Here is a 22,804-nt window from a genome sequence, read left to right on the forward strand (position 1 = left end):
CAGAGTTACAACATTTAGCCACACACTAAAACAGATTATCTAAAAGCTGCTCAAAGAAAGACATTTATGGAATGGAACTGCAATTTCCCTTCCATAAAATCTGTATAATTACAGTAGTGTGCACGATTGCAACTAGTTACATTGACATCAGTGTATTGTAATGATGGGAATTCTTGCAGCAGTAAATATTATTGGATTATTTTTATGCTGAGCTCATGCACTTCTTCCCAAACCCCCCACCCTTTTTGCAGTGATATCACAAATTAAAGAGGATGTGAACTTTATACCATCGCCCTCTGATGTTGTTTTTGGTGCACTTCATTTTAGCTTCAATATCTACAGATCATTTGAATGAAAATTATAGGTGGTTTGTGCTTTTTACAAATCCAATGCAAATGCTTTCTTGAAAGTATATATTAAATGCAATCAAAATAATAAAATACCATTAAATATTAAGTGTCTGTAAAATAGGTGTTTTTTAAATTAATTAATTATTCGTTTTTTGGAGAGCTTAAAAAGGCCAATAAGAGACTACAACTCATCCTTTAATTACACATAATATATCGTTAAAAAAATGTCTACAAATTGATAAAACTGATCCGAGGTAAGAGCATGGACAGTAAAAGAAGAGACGTTCGCGAACTCGCATGAAATCACGTGACTGGGCATTTTGATGCGCGCTCCGAGCCACGGTTTCGAAACAAATGGTACGCAAAGGTTTCGAAGCTTCATGAAAAGCGGCCATCACTAGAAACAGTGGAGGCGCGCTCCCGCGGTGCGCTGCTAAACATGGCTGCTCTCAGTAAGTCCATTCCGCACAGCTGCTATGAGATAGGACACACATGGAGTTCCTCATGTACGACCTCCACCCTGCAGGTGACAGCCGGCGCCCTGGAGGTCTCCTTCAAGATATATGCACCTCTGTATCTGGTGAGTGTATCTGGTGAGCCGGGGCAAGGGCGCAGTTAGCCGGACAGCTAAACCAGAGTCCTGCAGGACGGTCCGGGGGGCTATGACAGTCGCAGAGTTGTTAAGAAATGTATTTATTAAGCAAACATTTAACACCATTTACATTTAACAACATTCAAGGTGGAAAAAATGTCGTTAAACTGATGACAAGATCAGATAGCTGACAGAGTCAGAGTCAAACTGTCAGATGATTTTTTTTGTGGACCTTTGTGCAAAACTTAGGTACTTTAGCTTTTTGTTTCATTCTTTTGCATAATGTTGTGAATTGTATGCGAGTCGCATTGAATTTAATGATGAACTGCCTAGTTTGTATATTACATTTGCAGTCATTCTCATTAAACCAAAACTGTTTACCATTAGTCTTCATCAAAGCTTGTTTGGTTGCAGATTTAGGTTAAGATTTTTTTCCAAAGACTTAAATTGGCTCACAATAAAACCGACCAATAGTTATGTCTGATTCGTGAACAAATAGGATCTTTTCAATGAACCGTTCATGAATCGGTCTGAGCGAATTGCCCCTCATTAGACTGGTCATTAGTTAGGTTTGTTTGCTTTCTGAATTAACTGTTAATGTAAGTCTGAAATTTTTTTATACTGATATGCTTGATATCATAAATGCTACATTTGTTTCTTTTAGACATAACTTATTCATAATGATCAAAGCTGAACCGACCAGTGATCTAAGAGTAGACAATTGGAGGTAAACTGAACATTTGAATGACTGGTGTGAAGTTATATTTTATAGCATAAGTTTTAAACCAGTTCTGTTCAAAATAACCAAATTTAAGTGCACTGCTTTTAAGGACACAAGAATGAGCCCTTAAATGGATACTCCACCCTAAAATAAAATTTTTGTCATTAATCACTTACCCCCATGTTGTTCCAAACCCGTAAAAGCTTTGTTCATCTTTATCATCACAATTTATGATATTTTGGATGAGAACCTGGAGGCTTGAGACTGTCCCATAGACTGCAGAGTAAATAACAGTGTCAGTCTATGGGATAGAGCTGTAATTGGGCCATAAAAGTTAGGCCCAACAGGTTTTTAAAAGCCCAAACCTGTTTACAGCCTGACATTATTCAAATGTGGGCACGCACACAACTCTTTTGCCTTTTGTCAAGAATGAGTAATTTATACATGTTTTAACATAATTTATTCATAACTCGCAAACCGGAGCGCAAGCTCGAGCCTGGCCTGAGCCCCATTAGGTCCCGTCGGGTTTGGGCAAAGATCTTCAGTTCTAATATGGGACAGTCTCTCAAGCCTCCAGGTTTTCATCCAAAATATCTTAAATTGTGTTCCGAAGACGAAAGGAGCTTTTATGGGTTTGGAATGACATGGGGGTCGGTGAATAATGACAAAATTATAATTTTGGGATGGAGTAACCCTTAATAATTTAAAGGTTAATTCCACTTAACCTCAGGTTTTTGGCTAAATTCTACATTAGTAAATATATTCATCACATGTTAACTTGTATTTCCTTGACTGTGATGAATTGGTATAACTGGCTGTCAGTTTTTAAAGACTGGACAGACTGAGGGATCATCATTGTGTCAACTTTGGATGCATTATTAGCTTCCATTGCAAAATTGCAGTCAGTGGTGCAACACCTGAACTGTAGGGTTGCAGAGTTCACATTCAATTCAGTTTCGCAAAAACTATGGCTCAGTATCAATAGACAGTAGGTCAGTGGTATTTGGGTGACAAACCACAGAGCGCCAACATGTTGCCTACAGAAACCAATGTGTTACATAAGTTACAGCCAATGTCTTTGCTTAAAATAGAGCACTTAAAGAAAAAATCACAAATGGATTTCCTTGAATAACAGAACAATTCTCTAACATGCACATTAATTATTTTTTACTGTGTTCTAGATAGCAGCAATTTTAAGAAGGAGGAAAAAGGATTATTACAAGAAAAGACTGATTCCTGAGATCCTGCAATCTACATCTTTCCTGACCGCAAATGGAGGCCTCTACATTGCATTTTTCTGCATTCTCCGGTAGTCTTTACAAAATTCTGCTAACAAAGAATTCTTGGAAATGTTTGCTGTCCCACGTGTGTGACTGTTCGAACACGAGCAACCTTTGAATCCCTGTCCTTATCAGCCGTTTATAGTCTGCGCACGTATCCATACAAATAGGATTGGAAAGACCTTTGACACATCAAATAAATTATGTACTGAGATTTATGACTGGCATTCTGCATGACCGGACAACTCACTTAATTTGTGAATTAACTATTTTAATCCCTTCTAAATGAGACAAATATTCAACCGTGATATTGTCCTCAGCCGAAAGCATATCCAGTTCATTAGCTTATGATTATTAATGACCAGCTATTCTTTCCATTGTTGCCTCTCTCTTTCCTCTGTTAATCAGGAAGCTGTTGGGACGTTTCTACTCCTGGTCAGCCGGCTTTGGGGCAGCACTGCCGGCCTCATACATCGCCATACTAATAGAGCGGAAAAGCAGGTTAGCCCTGACAGCTCCTCACAGATTTCCTTTGGTCTCGGTTTTATACAAATTTTATACAAATTATGCAAATTTTAAACCAAATTTACACTGAACTAGCATATGTAAATGCACTCTGATGGAAAAGACTAAAGGCCCATTCAAACCAAGAACGACAATTAGAACAATAACTACATCAGTGTAGTAAAAATGTAAAAGTGATGCCGCAAAACTTCAACTAGTATTTCTTATGTTTTGTCTGTGTTCTCATTCAGGAGAGGACTCCTAACAATTTACATGGCGAACCTGGTAGGACGATTCAGCATTGCTTCTTTTCAGTTCCGCTGCGTTATGTCTTGACAGTTCTTTCATAGTTGCATGGCCATTTCCTGGCAGTAGTCAACATCACACCTGTTATCTGTCACTTATGTTACTTTTTCTCGGAAGCAGTGATCCAAATTGTCTGTTTTAATGAAACCTCTGCTGATTTTCATCTTAAAGGGATAGGTCACACAAAACTGAAAATTTGATGTTTATCTGTTTATCCCCATGTTGTAGGTGACTTTGTTTCATCAGTAGAACACAAACAGAGATTTTTACCACAAACCGTTGTAGACTGTCAGTCTTATAATTGATGTGAATTGGAATGCAAAAAAAAACATGCAATATAACACCCCCAACCCCAACCTCACCCCATATAAAACAAAACAAAGCAATTTAAACCCTGCGGCTCGTGACGATACACTGATGTGTAAAGACACAAAACAATTGGTCTGTGCAAGAAACTGAACAGTATTTATATTGTTTTTCACCTCTTTAATTCACGCAATGTCCGAATTTTCCTGAGCGCGTTCTCAAGCAGACTCGTGAGGCTTCTTCTTCTTGCTTTATGGTGTATTGCAGACTTATAAGTGCATTACCGCCATCTCTCAAATGGACCACTGACACACTATCTACAATCTTAAATAGGAGAGTCAATGGTCCACTTGAGCGATAGGTGGCGGTAATGCACTTATAAGTCTGCAATACACCATAAAGCAAGAAGAAGGTAATCAGAGGTAAAAAACGATATAAATACTGTTCAGTTTCTTGCACGCATTAAACATTTTGTGTCTTTACACATCAATGTATCGTCACGAGCTGCAGGGTTAAATTATTATTTTGTTATTTTATTGTATGTTTTAGCCATGTTTTTGTAATTAATTAGGTGGATCAGACACATGAGTATTTGTTATACTTAATAAATAGTGGACAATTACCCTCCCCAACATGCAAAACATGCCAGAGGTAACAAAGACACACATCAAGAGTTTTTACTCTAAATCCACTTTGAAACAGACATGTACCCTTGTATTATACAGTCCATCCTGATTATATCTATATTGTTCTAGATATAACTACTTGAGAAATGGGGACATGTGCCCAATTTTCCCCATCTCATAATTTTTCCCCTTATAGGGTTTCCTTATGTTTTGATACAAACTCTTTTAAATTACATTTTTTTTAATTGCATACTATTGTTAACAGAGGTCACGGATATGCCATGTATGGTATCTCTCCCTGCATTTTTAATGGTCTAAATATTCATTTATATTATATGTTAGTACCTATGGAAGGTATTGGTGTAACCAGAATCTTTAATAGTTTCTTCATCAACATCCAATCAAAAACCATAGGCCAGACATATGCCTGAGGACAAAGGGTCGTAAACTTTCCCTCCAAGCTACCATTCCTCATTGGCTCACCCAAGTCTTGAGGGTGTTACGTTGCTAATGTCACCCTTTATATGTGTGTGTGTGTGTATGTTAGACTTGTTTAATTGTTTATGTACTTAATAAAGTCTTACTTGTATCACGCTTGAGGTTGTTCATTGTTTGTTTATAACTGGAGTCCCTAATCATGCAGATTTTTGCTACATTTTGTGATTAGTATTGTACAGTAAAGTTGTTTTCCTTAAACAGGAAAGTAGCGTTCTTAGAATTGCCAGACAGTTGACACTGAGAGGTCAAGTAAATACTTGCAGTGGATGTAAATATATATAATTAATCATAACTATTTATAATTATTCATATTTCCCTTTTGAGCTGATTCGCTACAATTCACATCCACTTACATTATAAGACTGATAGACCGCAACGGTTTGAGCTACAAATCTCCATTTGTGTTCTACTGAAGAAACAAAGTCACCTACATCTTGGATGCCCTGGGGGTAAGCAGATAAACTTCAAATTTTCATTTTTGGGTGAACTATCCCTTTAAGTGCTCTGTGTCATTTCCAGGCAACAGAGACGATTTTCCGGATGGCTGTCACAAGGGGTCTTGTTAAGCCTATGAAACATGGAGAGGTATGTTACAGTTCATGCTACCGAGGTTTGGTGTTAAGTTTTTTTTTTTTAAGAAATTAATGTTTTTATTAATTTATTTTTCAAGTGAATGCTGTGATTTATGACCTTTCTATTCATCAAAAAAATGTATCATGGTTTTAAAATATTAAGCAGCACACCTTGTTTCAGCATTTACAGTACAGACCAAAAGTTTGGACACCTTCTCATTCAAAGAGTTTTCTTTATTTTCATGACTATGAAAATTGAAGATTCACACTGAAGGCATCAAAACTATGAATTAACACATGTGGAATTATATATGGAATTATATACATAACAAAAAAGTGTGAAACAACTGAAAATATGTCATATTCTAGGTTCTTCAAAGTAGCCACCTTTTGCTTTGATTACTGCTTTGCACACTCTTGGCATTCTCTTGATGAGCTTCAAGAGGTAGTCACCTGAAATTGTCTTCCAGCAGTCTTGAAGGAGTTCCCTGAGAGATGCTTAGCACTTGTTGGCTCTTTTGCCTTCTGTCTGTGGTCCAGCTCACCCCTAAACCATCTCGATTGGGTTCAGGTCCGGTGACTGTGGAGGCCAGGTCATCTGGCGCAGCACCCTATCACTATCCTTCTTGGTCAAATAGCCCTTGATGCCTTCAGTGTGACTGATAGTCATGAAAACTCTTTGAATGGGAAGGTGTTTCCAAACTTTATATTAATAAGAAATGTTTCTTGACACAAAAATCAACATATTAGAATGATTTCTGAAGAATCATGTGACACTCAAGACTGGAGTAATGTTGCTGAAAAGTCAGCTTTGCCATCACAAAAAAAAAAAAAAAAATACATAAATAAATAAATGCAGACTTTTTGAGCATGAGGAAAAAAAACAAAAAACAAATCATACTCACCCCAAGCTAGCATTAGTGCAAATAGACTTTATTATATCATGCACTGAGATCATTTAGTGTTATTGATGTAACAACACTTTACATACTTGTAAAAGCTTTATTACTGTGAACTAACCTTGACCTGATCATAAAGTTTCACGTGATGTCTCGGTCTCATCATTTTCCCAGGTGCTTCTGTTCTGCTTGACCGCATCTCTCTACATGTTTTTCTTCAGGTGAGTTGGTCAGATTACAGTAACTCAGTCCTAGCCCAGCTCTAGTTATCTTATTTCTTTAACACATCATCTCATTAGTAGAGGCTCCTCCAAGACTCACCGAGGTCGTCCAGAATCATGATTTTGATGGACAGGCACAAATAAAACCTAGTCTTTCAATTTTAACTTCCTTACTTCTGGTTTTATCTTCAGATGTAAAGACGGACTGAATGGCTTTGCATTCTCTGCCTTAAAGTAAGTTTATTTATTGATTTACATGATTTAAGTAGTTCTTAAATTCCCAAGGATTTGCCACTAATTTTAAGGCCCTAGGAAACACCCTGTTAAGAGCATACTCATGCTCATGTCAGACTGTTAAAGGAGATTATGTGTCTGGCTGTGCCAGATTTCTAGTTGGCAAGGAGGAGATCCCGACACACTCTTGTCTGGCTGAGGATGTGTACGGACCGGGTTCGGAGAGAGATGTGCAGCCACCAGATGAGAGACCAGAGCACACGCCTGCCTCCAGGGGCAGCGGCATCAGAGCACTGACACGCAAACTCCTCGACTCTATGTGAGTGAGAGAAATGCACACAGCAAGCATACATTTCAAACATGATTACAAGACACTGGTGTTTTTGACAGAAAATGTAATTCTATCCAATACAACCAGAAACTTCTTGTAGAATTATCCATGAAAGCTTAGTTCAAGTAATATGACTCTCGACATAATTATTTAAAGAATTTTAAAGTCTCTTTAATTCTTGAAAATACAAGGAAAAAGATGGCTTTCTAAGTAAAGATTTTCTAAGAAAATAATTAATTGTAACTATCAGTTTTATTAATAATATTAAATGTTTGAGATTAATTTTTTTTTTACTGTAGTCAATAAAACATTGATGTAAAACCAAATCTCCATATATATTTGTGAAGAAATGACATACCAAACTACACAACACTTACTCAGAAGTTAAAGTTTAGGTTAATATAATTTTTTTAACGTTTTAAAAGTGAAAACCGTAATATTGTAAAGTTTATTAAAGTTTGACTTTGTTTTTACTGTTTTAATATATTTGGAAAGCAATTTATTTATATGATGGCAAAGCTGATCGCTCCAGTCTTCAGTGGCACATGATCCTTCAGAAATAATTATAATATTCTCTCTAAAAAAGACACTTATTATCAGTGTTAAAAACACTTAATATATTTTTTGTGGAAACAGCGACACATTTTTTTTTTTTAGGATTCTTTGAATGGTGTTAAAAAAAACAGCAATTATGTTTTTATTATAAAAGCATTAATTTATTCTTTTTTTTAATTGTGACAAATTAATATACAACAATATTGGGTAAAATCGTGTTTTGAAACTTGGAGTTAATATTCGTTCTTGCTTGTTCAACATCAGCTTTATTTTCATGCATGAATGTTCCCCTGCCTCATAACATTATGTATTTGCATTCATTGTATATGTGTGTGTGTGTGTGTGTGTGTGTTGTCCCCTTTAGATGCAAACACGGACCCAGGCATAGATGTTGCAAACACTATCAAGACAACTGCATCTCCTACTGTGTTAAAGTAAGCGTCTGAGACCTCCTAACCTGCTGTCTTTCAAACCGCTCATGTTTGTTCTGAGCATTTGTGTTTGAATGGGAGAGAGAGAATGTGAATGCATAAACGTGTTGCGTTTATCTGGGTTAAAAGCTCTGTCGATATAGCAGTGCCCTTTGCTCACGACATGAAGTTGCAAGATGTTTTGTGAAGAGCAGCTTCTGAGATGCTTTGTGCTTTTGAAGGGCTTCATCCGAATGTTCAGCGTGGGTTACCTCATTCAGTGCTGTTTGAAGGTTCCATCAGCATTCAGACAGGTCTCTACCAAACCCTCTCGACTGCTCCGGCTGCTCTGCAACAAAGAGAACTTCCAGCTAGGAGCTTTCTTGGGATCTTTTGTCAGTATATACAAGGTACTTCATCTCTACTAAGATCCAGTGCTGTTTTTTTTCTTTCTCTGAGACAGCACGTTTCTCTGCAGCTTTTAGGGGGTTTTATTTTCTTTACCTCTCTCACTAACTTTTTTCCAGTTGTGAATTTTCTCTCGCTCTAACTCACTTCTGTTTTATGAAAGGGCACAAGCTGTTTACTGAGATGGATGCGTAACCTGGACGACGAGCTCCACGCTCTCATAGCAGGTAAAGAGTGTTTTGAACCGTTTTCCCTTTGCACGGCCATATGAGGTTCTCATCTCTCCCTTTTCTCCATCTATCTTCTCAGGTTTTCTTGCTGGCACCTCAATGTTCTTTTACAAGAGCACCACCATCTCCATGTACCTCTTCTCCAAACTAGTGGAGGTAGCAATTCTCTGGCTTTTTAGTGGTTTTAAATGAGTAGAGTTTGCTTCTCAATGATTTCTCTGGTGTCTCAGAGAATTGTGAAATGGACCAAATTTAAAGGGTTCTTCAAAAATGAAAATTCTTTAATCAACACACTTCATATTTAGAAAACCATTTGAATTTCATCCAGCTACTCTTCATGCAATATCATAACACCTGTGAAAATGCAAAATTGAAAAAAAAAATGCATTTACTTACATGGAAAAACATAGAAATTTGTGTTTTATATTAAAATGTATAAACTGGTTTTGTGTATGTGTGTGTCTATATATATATATATATATATATATATATATATATATATATATATATATATATATATATATATATATATATATATATATATATATATATATATATATATATATATTCAGTTTTGCAATATAAAAAGGCGTGTACATAATGTATGTGTATCTATAGTCTAATAATAATCTATTCACTGTCTTTTTAGACATTGTATTTCAAAGGGATCGAGGCAGGCAAGTTTCCGTACTTCCCTGAGGCCGACACAGTAATCTATGCCATCTCCACTGCCATCTGTTTTCAAGCGGTAAGTTTAAGATGTTTTTAAAATCTGCCTAACTAAAAGCACCTTCTGCATAAGCAAGGACACTTTAACACCAAGGGAAAATACAAAGCACATTAAAATGCAGAAGCTGTTTGTGCCCGTGTGACTTATTGATGACTCCGTCATGAACTGAATGAGAATCGCACCAAGTGTGTTTTGAAATTAACGGAAGACTGCACTTTTAAAAGCCGGACAAATTAAGTTTGTCAGGTTTTAAATGATGAGGAATAGCTTTTCTGTGTAAGCATGACAGAAACATGCCTATAGTTAAATGTTTTAGTTTAACATGTCCCGGGTGGATCTTTTCAGGCGGTTATGGAAGTGCAGAATCTGAGACCATCGTACTGGAAGTTTCTACTGCGGTTGACGAAGGGCAGGTGTGTATTAGTGGAAACTCTGATAAACAAGTCTCATTATGCACGTGAATTCTTGAATGCATCAAGTTATGGATTTCTCTGGCCAGGTTTGCTCTAATGAACAGAAAAGTGCTCGATGTTTTTGGGACAGAGGCTTCCAAACAGTTCGGTGACTTCACACCTAAACTTGACCCCAGATACATGCTGTGCCCCATTGATGTGGACGTGCAGCTGGGCTGACGGGGCCTTGGCTATCTGCGGCATGAAGGCACGGAAAGCTCTCGCACTCAGTCTCTCTCTCATACATTCTCTCGCCCTGGCACTCTATGTCAATTAAATGTGAAGTGAAAATGTGAAGCCAGTTATATATTTACGTTGATGTGGATCTGACACATTTTGCAGTGTAATTACCGCAGGAAAGATGTGACCTTTTGTGTATGCTCTATATCCGCATCAGCTTGTCTGAAGATGATTTGAAGTGGGTTGCTTGTCGGATTTTCAAGGACCGAATGACAGAGCAGGAATGTGTTCATGCCAACTCAGCAATTCCTGGACTGCTTGGGATCTGACCTGTGACCTCTGTTTCACAGTCTGCAGCGTTAACTAATCAGCTTTGAGACTATTAATATGAAACTATTTAATTTTTCTTTTTTTAAATCCAGGTAGGAAAGTACCTTTGTTTACAGAAGGTGATGCTGGATTATTTTTGGTCATTGTCATTTCATATCCTACCAAAAACTATCAAATCAGTAATCAACTGTCTGCCATAGTCAGGGTATGCAGGTTAAGCCATGCAAAAAGACTTTACTGACATCAGGGTTGTGTATGATCTCTTCTATGTCTTTTAGTGTACAAAAATGAATATATTGAGACCGTCTCAAGTACAGGTTTTATGCAAAGTTATTAGTACAGAACTAAACATTTATTACCCACCTTTTATTGCAGATTTAATAGTCACAGATTTTGTTTCAGGAGAGAAAAGCAGATTAAAACTCATCCTATGGACTTTCTTCGATGTTTGTATAAAAACGAAAGCTTTATATTAAACAAATTCTGACAAAATAAGCTTTTAAGAGTGTTCTATTAAATTGCATCTCATGTTATGTCAATTTTTTAATTTATATATTATTATTATCAATTCGTATAACTAAACTTTTTATAAGTGCATTTTCTTGCATTATAGATGCACCTCCTAAATGCTGGTTTGAATTGTTAGTTTGACAGATGCACACTTTAGACGAGTGATAGATAGCAAAAGAAACAGATTCGTGTAAACGTCCACTGGAGGGCGATGTTCTACTGCGTTTAAATCGCAGGTCATCCACTATTTCAGTCCATCAATGCTCTTAATAGTTTACAAACATCAATAAGGTTGTTTATTTCCTCTAGCACACATGCATTTGACTGCATATGGATGTTTAATACCGAATCTTTGTTTGTTTGCATACATAATTTAATGTAATTTTATTGTGCCTTAATGTACGGCCTTAAAGGACAATACTGTGTAATTTTCCACCGAGGAGAGGCTTTTCTCATTGTTGCCCTTTGTATTCATTTCACATGACCCTGACGCAGCACAAACTGTCTGCGAAATAGTTACAAATGGCTTTGTCTTGTCCTCTCACTTTCTCATTGTCTTCGTCTACAGAGAAGCTTCTGTGCGAAATGTTTCTCAGACTTCACCTTTCTGTCCAGTCTCGGTCCCTCTGAGAGACACAGTCAGTGTGATAGAGACTCTTGTGTCGTCCTGAGAGAGGATCTGCTCATGCCTGCGCACGAGGGAGAGAACAATGATTCATTCGAACTGGCAGAGAAGTGAAAACTCAGAGCCGCCCAAAAAATATTCTTGACCTCCAAAGTACATTTATTCGTTTGCCAGACTTTTATCCAAAAGTGAAACTCGCAGGGCTTAAAGTGCACATTTTAGAAGTATGTGTTTTTGGAATCGAACCCGTGACCTTGACATTGCTGACGTCATGCGTATCAACTGAGTTCGATATAGAAATAAAATTGCATTATTTGAGAAATGAATAACATTTCCAACTCGGTTCTAATGATGGAAAGGTAGTATAATTAAATGTGAGATGCTTTTAAGACTGTCCTTACTGCATCTCCAAGGAGAAATATTAACTTGATATCTAATGATGATCTTACCCATAAACTGCTGTTGTGGACAGAACTACATCTGAAGACAGGTAACGTTATCCATATCTGTTTTTTTTTTTAAAGTTAAAGGAATAATTAAAACTTTTAATTGATATATTAAATTTGGGAATTGTAAAAGATTAGAACTATTCGTAAATAAAAGGCATATATTGAAATATGAGTTTGCAGAATTAGCGCGAAATGTTTCTTATCATGTCACATTCAGTTATGTTACATAGCCTACCTGAATTCTAAACCAGTATTTTCAATTCAAAACGGCGAAATATGACGAACACTTCCAGTAATTTGCATCACATGATATTACTGCTGGTCGTTTTATATTTCTATCATAAAACAGTTGTCAAATATCAGCTACTTTCATCTTACCCCGCGTAGCGCTGGATTCATATAGCGAAAACTAAAACCAATTCGACTGGTTGAGCACTTGCCTAAACATTTAACTTTTAAAACGTTGTATCATTCTAACAACAAACAGAGGAGCATAGATATCAAATATTACTTGAAGGGACCCATCCCCCTCAGTGTCAATTGTGGACTAATTTCATCTGATGGTAGAACAGTCTTTAACTGTGCCAGTATTTTAACAATGACCTTCAGCTTATATCACGTGGTAAATGTAGCAAACTTTCTCCTGATCCACGTCCTTCATGCTGAGATTTCCCACAGGGTCTTTAAAAATACCCGGTTGATCTAGAAGTTTCGGTGAGGAATTTTCAGGTGCTGGCCAATCAATCATGTTCAGCTGTCTCCATGGCAACTGAATCTCATCAAACAGTGTGAAGTACCTCCAAGGATGAGAGTGTGAATATGTGCGGCCAGAGTGTGTGGTATTTACTGAAAATCATCTCCATACTGTACTGTGCAGCAGCCGAGGACTTCTCTAAATGTGCAGAAGCTGCGACGTTTCACCTTACACGCTTACTAGGAGTGCTGCAAACTCTCTTTGTCTCAGTTCCCGTGTTGCCTCTCTTCTTCACACTTGTCTGGGATCTGATCCAGATGAATCGAACCCAGGTGCAATGTCAAGCTGTCATGTTTGTTAGAAACCGGCGAGAGGAGTGTGTGTGTGTGTGTGTGGTTAGCCTCAGATGCACACCTAATCATGGCATGTCCTTTCTTGCCTCTGCCTCCAGGTTGTCAGGATCCATGGCAGAATGAGGGCACACACACGCTCTGATCAAAGTGATGCAGTTATGTCTGCTTGCTGTTGTATTGATGTCGGTGTAGTCGTCTTTTGGTGGATTGATTTGGCTTGAGAATATTTCACCAGCTATTACCAGGGCAGAACAGCGTATTGAGTGGTCTGGCTGACCGGCAGGGGTTTACTATATGGACCGCCACACAAAATCTATAATACAATCTAATCTATTTAAGCCTATTTTAACACATTTATTATATGAGACGCGAGATGTTAATGAGTCTGGCTGGTATCGAGTGAGGAATACTCCAGGCAGACTGTTGAGAAGATTAATACTACTCACCACATTCATTAACTCATAATCCCTTCCTCATCTAAAGTCTGTTTGGTGAAAAGTAATGGGACGTTTTGCATTGCAGCTTACTTGATTTTGAAATCAAACACCCGAGGTAAGCCAGTGTTATTATACAGTGGCCCCTAGAAGTATTTGGATATTAATAATATGTATATAAAATATTGTATATTAAATCATATTAAATAACCAAAGAAAAGAAAAGAATGCTGGCTCAAGCAAAAAAAAAAAAAAAAAAAAAAAAAAAAAAAATATATATATATATATATATATATATATATATATATATATATATATATATATGTGTGTGTGTGTGTGTATATATATATATATATATATGTTAGATATTAAGTTAATTAAAGAGTATATAGAGATATATTAAGATAACATACTGTATGGACACTTTCACACGGTTAGACATTTCTTCCTTCCTTCATTGAACTTCCTGCAATTGCGAATATATATCCCACAGTTCAGACTTTTCTTTTCAGAATCACGAGTTTAGCTGTATCTTGCAATTCTGAGAAAAAAAAGTTGGAGTTGTGTGAAAAAAGTCACTCAACTGTGAGATACAAACTCAGAATTGCTAGATATAAACTCAGGACTGTATAAATTTATTGTGAATTTAAAAGTCTCAGATACATTTTTCAGTTTGCTTTCCAGTTGCAGAAACATGCTTCCATATCTAACTTTTAACCCTGAACTCTGGTTGCTTTTAATGTTACAATTATGCTCTTGATTTGATTTTTTTTATTGTTTTTAGTGAATGATGTATATTTATTGACCATCTTCAAGTTTAAAACACTTTTTAGCTTTTAGTTTTAGTATCTATTATGAAACTGTGCTGACTTTATGAGATAAATATTGTAAATAAATTAAAAGCTAAACGCTTTTAATCACTGCTTACTACATCACTATTAAATTTTCGATCAGCCCTCTGAAGCTCGTTCATCTCAGAGACTTCTAAATTCATTCTTTCTCTCTTTTAATTACACTCTCTTTCTATTAGACATGTCTGGAGGGCAAGGCCCAAGAGTGCCAAACAGAACAGAACGGGACACATTATGTCCTCTCTCATTCACTGGTGTTCTGTCTAATTACAGGAAAGAGCTGATTACTACACCTCTGCTCTATATGCACAATCCACTAAACCTAAACTGCAGATGGCTCTTATTTCTCTCATAACCGTTTGGATGCAGACTGAATGTCTTCTGATCCCTCATCGACCTAAACAGAGTTAAACATTACACATTACCGCTGTATGGACCTCATAAACCTGCAACATAACCATAAAATCTAGGACAGAATGTCACCCCACTGACTTTGTCTGGTGCCATGGAGTGGATGAAGAGGCCAAGGCAGACAGGAATGAGCTTATTGGAGCCAGTGAGTCACTAGTGCAGCCAATATAGGGCATTATCTCTGGCCATGACACTGTCCCTGTGTTTTGTGGAAAAAAGCTTCTCTTTTCTTGTCTGACTGTAGTCACACTGTCTTGGGATCAAAATCCTGGGCTCTAGGCTGGTTTTTCTGCAGCATCTTAATTTTACACTGGACATTAAAAGGTGGCAACCGAGTACCAAAATAGTTTATCTCACAAAGGTTAAGAAAAAAATCATTTTTAAATCAAACATTTTGTTCATTTATATGAGTCCAGATGTATGAGTCATTTAATTAACCATGCATTATGTAAAAACAAAGCAAAAAATGTCATAGCCTGTGCATCGATGGGATATTTGTTGATGTGGCTTAATTTTTTGGTAAAAAATGTAAATATGATTATATATAAAAAAAAATAAAATAATTAAAATAAAACACTAAAAATATATATTTTATTTTATTTTAGAACACATCAGTGGTCCTCCAGGCAGTGTTATTCTATTATTATTAACGCTATGGTATTTGTTAAGTATTTAGAATTGGCTTTTATTTTTTTCATATTTATTTATTTTTTGTAATTTTATATTATTATTTTTTTTTTTTGGTCAGTTTTAAAACTTTATTTCAGTTTTATTTCAGTTTTCAACATATTCATTATTTATTTTAAATATTTATTTAGTTGCCAATTGTCAAAAAAGTTGTTACACTTTATATTATATTATATTATATTGTATTAATGAAAATTTAATTTTAATTAACAAAAACAACAATGCCACCAGGTTAATGTAAATTTATTCTTTCCTCTTCCAGTTTACATAGCAATTTCAGTTTTATTTATTAATAATTTTTTTTACAACAGACATTCTTCCCTTAATCTAGTACTACATGCAGAGCAGACTGGCCTCAGAGCTGTTGTAATTCTCAACAGGCAGCCTGCATTGGACAGATGTGTTCTCTGAGCTCTGACGGCGTGTGCAGGCATACTGTACGGTCTGCACCTCATTTAACATGAATCTATATTCTATATTGAGCACTGGCTGCTCTTGATTCACTTTAGTCCGTTGAGAGTCCACTCTGGGGTCTATTTCAAATGTCCCACTTATTGAAGAAAGGAGGTGTGCTCGTCTTGCCTAAAGGAAATGACAGACCTGTCGTTTGAGCAGAACGGCAGACAATAGAGATCCCTGATCCAAAAATGAATCAATGAGTTCAAAATATGAAGCTCGACAATATGAATGCATCATTTTAAAACCAAATCAGTCTTTTTTTCCTAACGAACAAAGGAGTTTTTTAACCCTTGAAGTTTATTTTGAAGGTCATTTCTAACACTGATAGATCTCATTCAGGAAAACAGAAGCATGTCACACACATCAGCAATAAAGCTTTCGGTCTTCAATCAAGTCCTGTGCTCCGAGCACTTGACTGATGTCACCATGCGTCCTCCAGCGCTGCACTTTAAGTGTTAGCAGCGTTTTGACTGACAAACATTTAGAGGACTGTCAAACGTCTGTCACTTCAGACAGTAGACAGGAAGTGTGTTCATTGTTTCCTGAAATACTCCTGAGAGTTGATCCAATAACAGACACAACCTGCATCACGTCTCCATCCATTTCCTCCTCATCTTTAAATAGGAAATAAACTACAGTCATTTATGCAATAGGAGTGACTCGACAACCTTATGAGAGATTGACACTTTGACAAATTTAAAGATTGTATAACTAGATTTATAGATGTTTCTGAAGAAATTATGAATGACTCTAGTCCAACTCCATTCCACAATGTTTTGTGTGTGGCTGCAAAGGTGTCGCAGTGGTTGCTAGGGTTGCTTTTAGGTTACTATGATGTTCTGGGTGCATTCTATGCTATTCAGTTGTTAGAATATTGTCATATATATATTTACACACACACACACATACAGTCGTTGCCAAAAATATCGGCCTCTTGGTAAATATGATCTAAGAAGACTGTGAAAATTCATCTGCATTGTTAATCCTTTTAATCTTTTATTTTATACCATTACGAAATACCATTATGAAATAAAAGTTTTTTTCTCAAATACTCATTGGATACAATATTGGCCCCCCTAGAAATTCTTATGAGTAAAATAACTCTGAAGTATATTCCCATTCATATTCACAATTTTGAGCAGTCCAGCTTGATTAAAAACATGGAATTATCCAGCCATGGCAACCTGTTTCACACAAATATAAAGAGGAGGGAAAACAAAGCCCAAATTCCCTTAGTCATCCATCACAATCAGAAAAACAAAATAATATATTTCTGATGTGCAGCAAAAGATAATTGAGTTTCACAAATTGGTGAAGTGGCTTTAAGAAAAGATCTAAAGCAGTGAAAATTTCCATTTCCACCATCAGGGCAATAATCAAGAATTTCCAATCTACAGAAAATGTTAGAAAACTGCCTGGAAGAGGACGTGTGTCTATGTCGTCCTAATGTGAGGTGAGAAGAAGAGTTTGAGTAGCTAAAGACTCTCCAAGGATCACAGCTTGAGTATTGCAGAAAATAGTTGAGTCTCGGGGTCAGAAAACCTTTAAAAGAATTGTCAAACAGAACCGAAATCACATGCTGTTTGGGAGGGTTACAAGAAAAATTCTATTAGCTCATCCAAAAACAAACTAAATCTTATTCAGTTATCAGCCATGACTGGAACTTTAAATGGGACTTGCTTCTGGGACACATGGAATCATGGATTCTATCAATTACCAACAGATAAAAAATCTAGCGACTGTTTCTATTGGTCGCTATAACGTAAGCCTTCCGCTATATTGTAACAATCAACTTGACTTCATACACCATGGTAATCACTGAATATTCAAAAGATGCCACAATCCTGCACAGAAGGCTCAATAGCTATGTGTTTGCCAGTGAGCTCTGTGTGGTTGCTAGGTTTTTGTAAATGGTTGATCTGAGTGAGTTCTAGAGTAAGCTATTTGGTTGCTACGGAATTGTTGTCAAATAGTGGGGTTATTATGCGGTTTGCTAATGTGTTCTAAGTGGTTGCTAGAGTTGCTTTTAGGTTGCTAGGATGTTCTGGGTGAATTCTATGGTTGCTATGCAGTTATTAGAGTGTGTGAGCGGTTGCTGGGGTTGCTCTTAGGCTTTCTTGCTAATACCAGTCAAATCAATTAACCACTACAGCCACAGACATGAGAAACAGTCTGAGAAAAGAAGATATCTGGCTCTTCTGAAACACCTAAACCCACTCAGCGCTCAGACATCTGGTTAGTGAAGTGTTGTGAAGTTCAGAGGTCAAAGCATCTGATTAAGAGTAAATGAGCTCTGAACAGAAGAAAAAATTGGAAAACTGAAACCTTGTTTCATAACTAAAGTAACCTGCTCTGTCTGTTTGTCTGTTTTTTTCCTATTTGCCCCGCAGTCTTTTTTATTGTGAGAGAACATGATGTGGAGTGAGAGCGGCATGGCTTGTCGGACATAGCAACAGTAACTAAAAGAGGCCTTCTTTTTTTTTTCGAAGGGTCTGTTTGGAACGGAAGAGGACTGTATACTGCACAGTATACTAATGACTATTCTTTAAAAATAGTTTTCTTTATGTCAGCGCCTATAGCCTTGCGGGCAGCTAACCGAAATACAGTGCTGTTGCGCTACGGGTGTCCCAAGTTCAAGTCCTGAGGACCTTTCCTGATCTCAACTCAATTTGTTTATTTAAGTGGAGTTATAATAAATCAATTTCAACCACTTTGTATTTTTAGTAAATTCAATGAATTTTTTTTCAGTGTACTTTATAATCCAGTTTGTATAAAAATGACATTTTTGGCAGTATGAGCAATAATAAATCAATAAGATTTATATTGGTTCATTGGATTGCATTGTGGGTGTTAGTATTCCAGGCGATATTCAGATTTTAGAAAATGCATAAATTGCATGCATAAACGTAGCACACAATGCACGGCAAACTGTAAAAATAGTGTGTGATGTAATGCGATTCTAAACACGTCTGATATCTTTCTATAGTTTCTCACACACAAAGTTTCTCTGTCCATGAAACCTCCTGTGAAACAGTCTGTTTTCTGACATTTGTTGTGACACTGACTGATAAGATTGGGACACGAGATGAACTACAGTTGGATATGTGTTCTCTTTCTGTTAGTTTTAATCTTTTATCTGTCTTTATCTCTCTGCCTGTCAACATTTTTCCTCTCACTGTGTGAGTCTGCCTGTGTGCCTACAGGGTCTGAATTGCACTACTGACTACCAGATGGATGGCACTCCAGATATAAATGTACTTCAAGAAGTGAGAAAGACATTTTTGAAACTGCTGTGTCCTTGCACATATTGCCATTTTGAAAGCAAGATATCTCTATTTTTACACATATTTGTGTGTGTGTGTGTGCGTGTGTGTTTATATATATATATATATATATATATATATATATATATATATATATATATATATATATATATATATATATATATATATATATATATATATATGTATATAGCCTATATAATATTATTAATAATATGAAATAAAATAATGTATCAATATTTGTATTATTTTATATTTTAACATTTTGTTTTATAATAACAACAATAATAATTATAACTGTTGTTCTTATTTCATGATGATTTTCATGTGCAATAGCTGTGCGATAGCTCTACTGTGTATTTTTCTTATTACATTTATTACTGTAAGACACTTTATCTGTATGCATTTTATTGCAAATAATAATAATAATAATAATAATAATATGTATTATTATATTTTAGATATTTCTACAGCATATGTTTTAAACACGTACAGTATTTTGTTTATTATTAATATCATTACTGTTGTAGTTGTCATTGTTATTGGTACTTAAAAAAATAATTCTTAAGAATTGTGAAAGATGTTTTAGGACCTACTTGTCTTTTCATATGCAATATTTATTTATTTGTTTCATTCTTTTTTTCCCACAAAAAAACCTGCTTCAGCATTTTAATTCTTGTTTTTATTTATTTATTTTGGAAAATCTTGCTTGATGTTTAGTCTGATCCGATATCCAGTAATCTGCTTTAATCTAAACGGTTCCTTATGTAATATAAGCACATCAAAATGTTATTTTCAGGATGAAGCACAACATGGATGCAGAGAGCTGAGACAAACCACAAACAAAAACACTAGTCATGGTATCGTTTTTTTTTTGGCATCATAATAGCCATGGCAGTGCATTATTTTTTGGACGTATCATGCAGTACCATCATAATCCTTGAAGTGTCTTTGAGTAGCCTACACCATCCCCTGTACACGGTTTTGCCACAGTATGGGGAAAAGTAATGAGAAAGAAAGAGCGATTTCTATCTCTATAATTCTGAACAATGCAAAGTATGCGAGTGGGAGGATGTTTTATATGTGCTCATCTCCATCTAACCGTTTGGGTTAGGTGTGTGTGTGTGTGTGTGTGTGTGTGTGTGTATGTGTGAGAGAGAGTGAATGTAGCTCTAGCCTATATAAGAGAGATTCAGCAGCTGTGTGGGTGTCTCTGTGTGGGATGCTCTCTCCGGCAAAGCTAATATGAAGTGTTCAGAGAGCTCAAGTGAAGCGCATAGAGCTTTTAATAAACATAGGTAGCCATGCTAATGTCCACTCCCCCATAAACGCCACATTTAAAGCTCTTCTTTTCTATTTCAATATCACCACCGAATGCCAATCATGTCATTGAGCATCTTGTTTGATCTAAAAACATCCTGCGCAGGATGCGCAGAATCCAGCCACCCGTCTGTTTCACCCTTCTAACACGATTTTCTGTTTTCACCGTTATCTCTGCATATCTGCGTGAGTTGCAGAAATTGACAAAGGCATGGGGATGTTTCAGCAAATGAATTTGGGTGTTTAATTAGACTGTTTTTGAGGAAGCGCTGAGGAGGAATCTGCAGCTGGTATCTGTCACAGTTAGAGAGGAGTAACACCCTCACTCCCTCCATCACATTCACTCGTTTTCTCTCACCCACAATCCTTCTCATTCGCTCACTCGTTGGAATCAGAGACTTATAACTAGCAGTCTGCCCTCAAAGCTAGTTCCGGTGCATAAAGCATTTATATTTTGCTGATGAAATCACGGTAACAACGAAAGGAACTATTTTAGGTTATTTTGGAATAAACTTAAAACGTAGGCTACTTAAAACGCTTCACGACTTAAACTGTGCCATTGTTATTGCCTATTTAGAAGAAAATGACTTATTAAGAAGAATTGTCTTAAAAAGGGTATTTTAATTTTCAACTCCGTTTACAATTAAAAAGGGCAACAATCTAGCGTGGCCCCACCATGATAGCACACGCAGCAGACATTTCCAATCAGAAGTCAAATAAACCTGAATTAGATGTCTGTCTTTAAGAATGTATGTACTGTAAAAGTGACAGATGTGTCAGATGTTTGTACACAGCAGAAGCTTTCCAGATCAAGTGATCTGTAACAGATATTTTGTGTTATAGATAGTATAATGCAAAAGCACACTCATTGCAGCCTAGCCTAATAAAGCAACAACTAACTTAATACTTTGCATAAAGGCTTATGAATTAATTTTTTTAGCTTATAAATTAAAACATTGGAGTCATCTGAATGACTCAAAAGTCCCCACCAACAACCCCAACTCCCCTTTTAAGCTCCTTGGTGCAACTTAAAATTCATAGAACAGTTTTTGACATAGGAGTTCTTAGGAAACTCATTTGTAAATTCAAATAGGCTCAATTCACAGAATTTATATTTCTTCTTTTTTTTTCTAAATAGGCTATGCCCATCAAGTCAGGGTAACCTTGTTCCAGGACATAATACTTTTTTTCAGGAGTTCCACATTACTATCAGAATCATTGTGGCTAAAAGCAATCTACCAAAACCAAATAACTAGCCAGTTTGGGCAGAAAAACAGTATGTTTAGAATATCTCAGACTAGATTTAATGAGTCCTTGAGAATAATAGTACCTTACTTTTCATCTCTCTCTCTCTCTCTCTCTCTCTCTCTCTCTCTCTCTTCTCAAGCTCTTGTGTTCAGAGGAATGGCACTCATATGACTATGAGCAGGCCTGTGCATTTTCCAGCAACCTGTAGTCAAATCTAATTCCTGTGAGGAAAGCAGATGCAGTCATGCGGTCCATTAGTAGGACAGAGAGGTTCTCATATCTGTTGTCCTCGTCCATGAACGTCTTGTGTAGCACAAATATACAAACGCACTAGAATCCTCATTCTGAAAGCATGTTTTTAAACTAGAAAAAGTGAGTGCTAGGTGTATTATTGATCAAGTTAATGTGTTCTAAGTGAATTCTCCGAAGTTTGGACGTCAGAAAGTGTTTCAGCTGAGAAGATTTCCAGGAACCTGATATGAAGTGCCTCCGTGCTCTATAAGGAATCGAAACACAAAAGTGTAGCCTGCCGAGGCAAAAAAAAAAAAAAAAAAAAAAGTGTCATGCAGTTGTCATGGTGATAACACTAGAGTTGAATATAGTTCTGGAAAGAACTACAAGGCTGTAATTTGTCTAACCTTCCCAAAGCCTGTTATTCCAACCGAGTGATCACGTTTATGTTGTTATACACCCATTTAAATATAATTGGTGATGATAACTGTTATATTAGTAATGCTAGTCCTGTAA

The 22,804-nt window shown here is 36.4% G+C and overlaps 1 protein-coding gene across 1 annotated transcript; it reads left to right on the forward strand.

Annotated features, from left to right (window-relative positions):
* The first annotated feature begins 606 nt into the window (after positions 1–606).
* On the forward strand, positions 607–11,217 carry LOC113109859 (transmembrane protein 135-like). The gene is made up of 15 exons (XM_026273668.1): positions 607–930; positions 2,845–2,972; positions 3,352–3,444; positions 3,699–3,732; positions 5,703–5,768; positions 6,829–6,875; positions 7,068–7,109; positions 7,261–7,428; positions 8,360–8,429; positions 8,648–8,815; positions 8,977–9,040; positions 9,123–9,199; positions 9,693–9,791; positions 10,119–10,186; positions 10,273–11,217. The coding sequence occupies exons 1-15, from the start codon at positions 790–792 to the stop codon at positions 10,403–10,405; spliced, it is 1,398 nt and encodes a 465-aa protein (XP_026129453.1). The 5' UTR covers positions 607–789; the 3' UTR covers positions 10,406–11,217.
* Positions 11,218–22,804: the final 11,587 nt, after the last annotated feature.

This window comes from Carassius auratus, chromosome 10 (genome assembly GCF_003368295.1).
Source record: "Carassius auratus strain Wakin chromosome 10, ASM336829v1, whole genome shotgun sequence".
NCBI classification, from domain to species: Eukaryota; Metazoa; Chordata; class Actinopteri; order Cypriniformes; family Cyprinidae; genus Carassius; species Carassius auratus.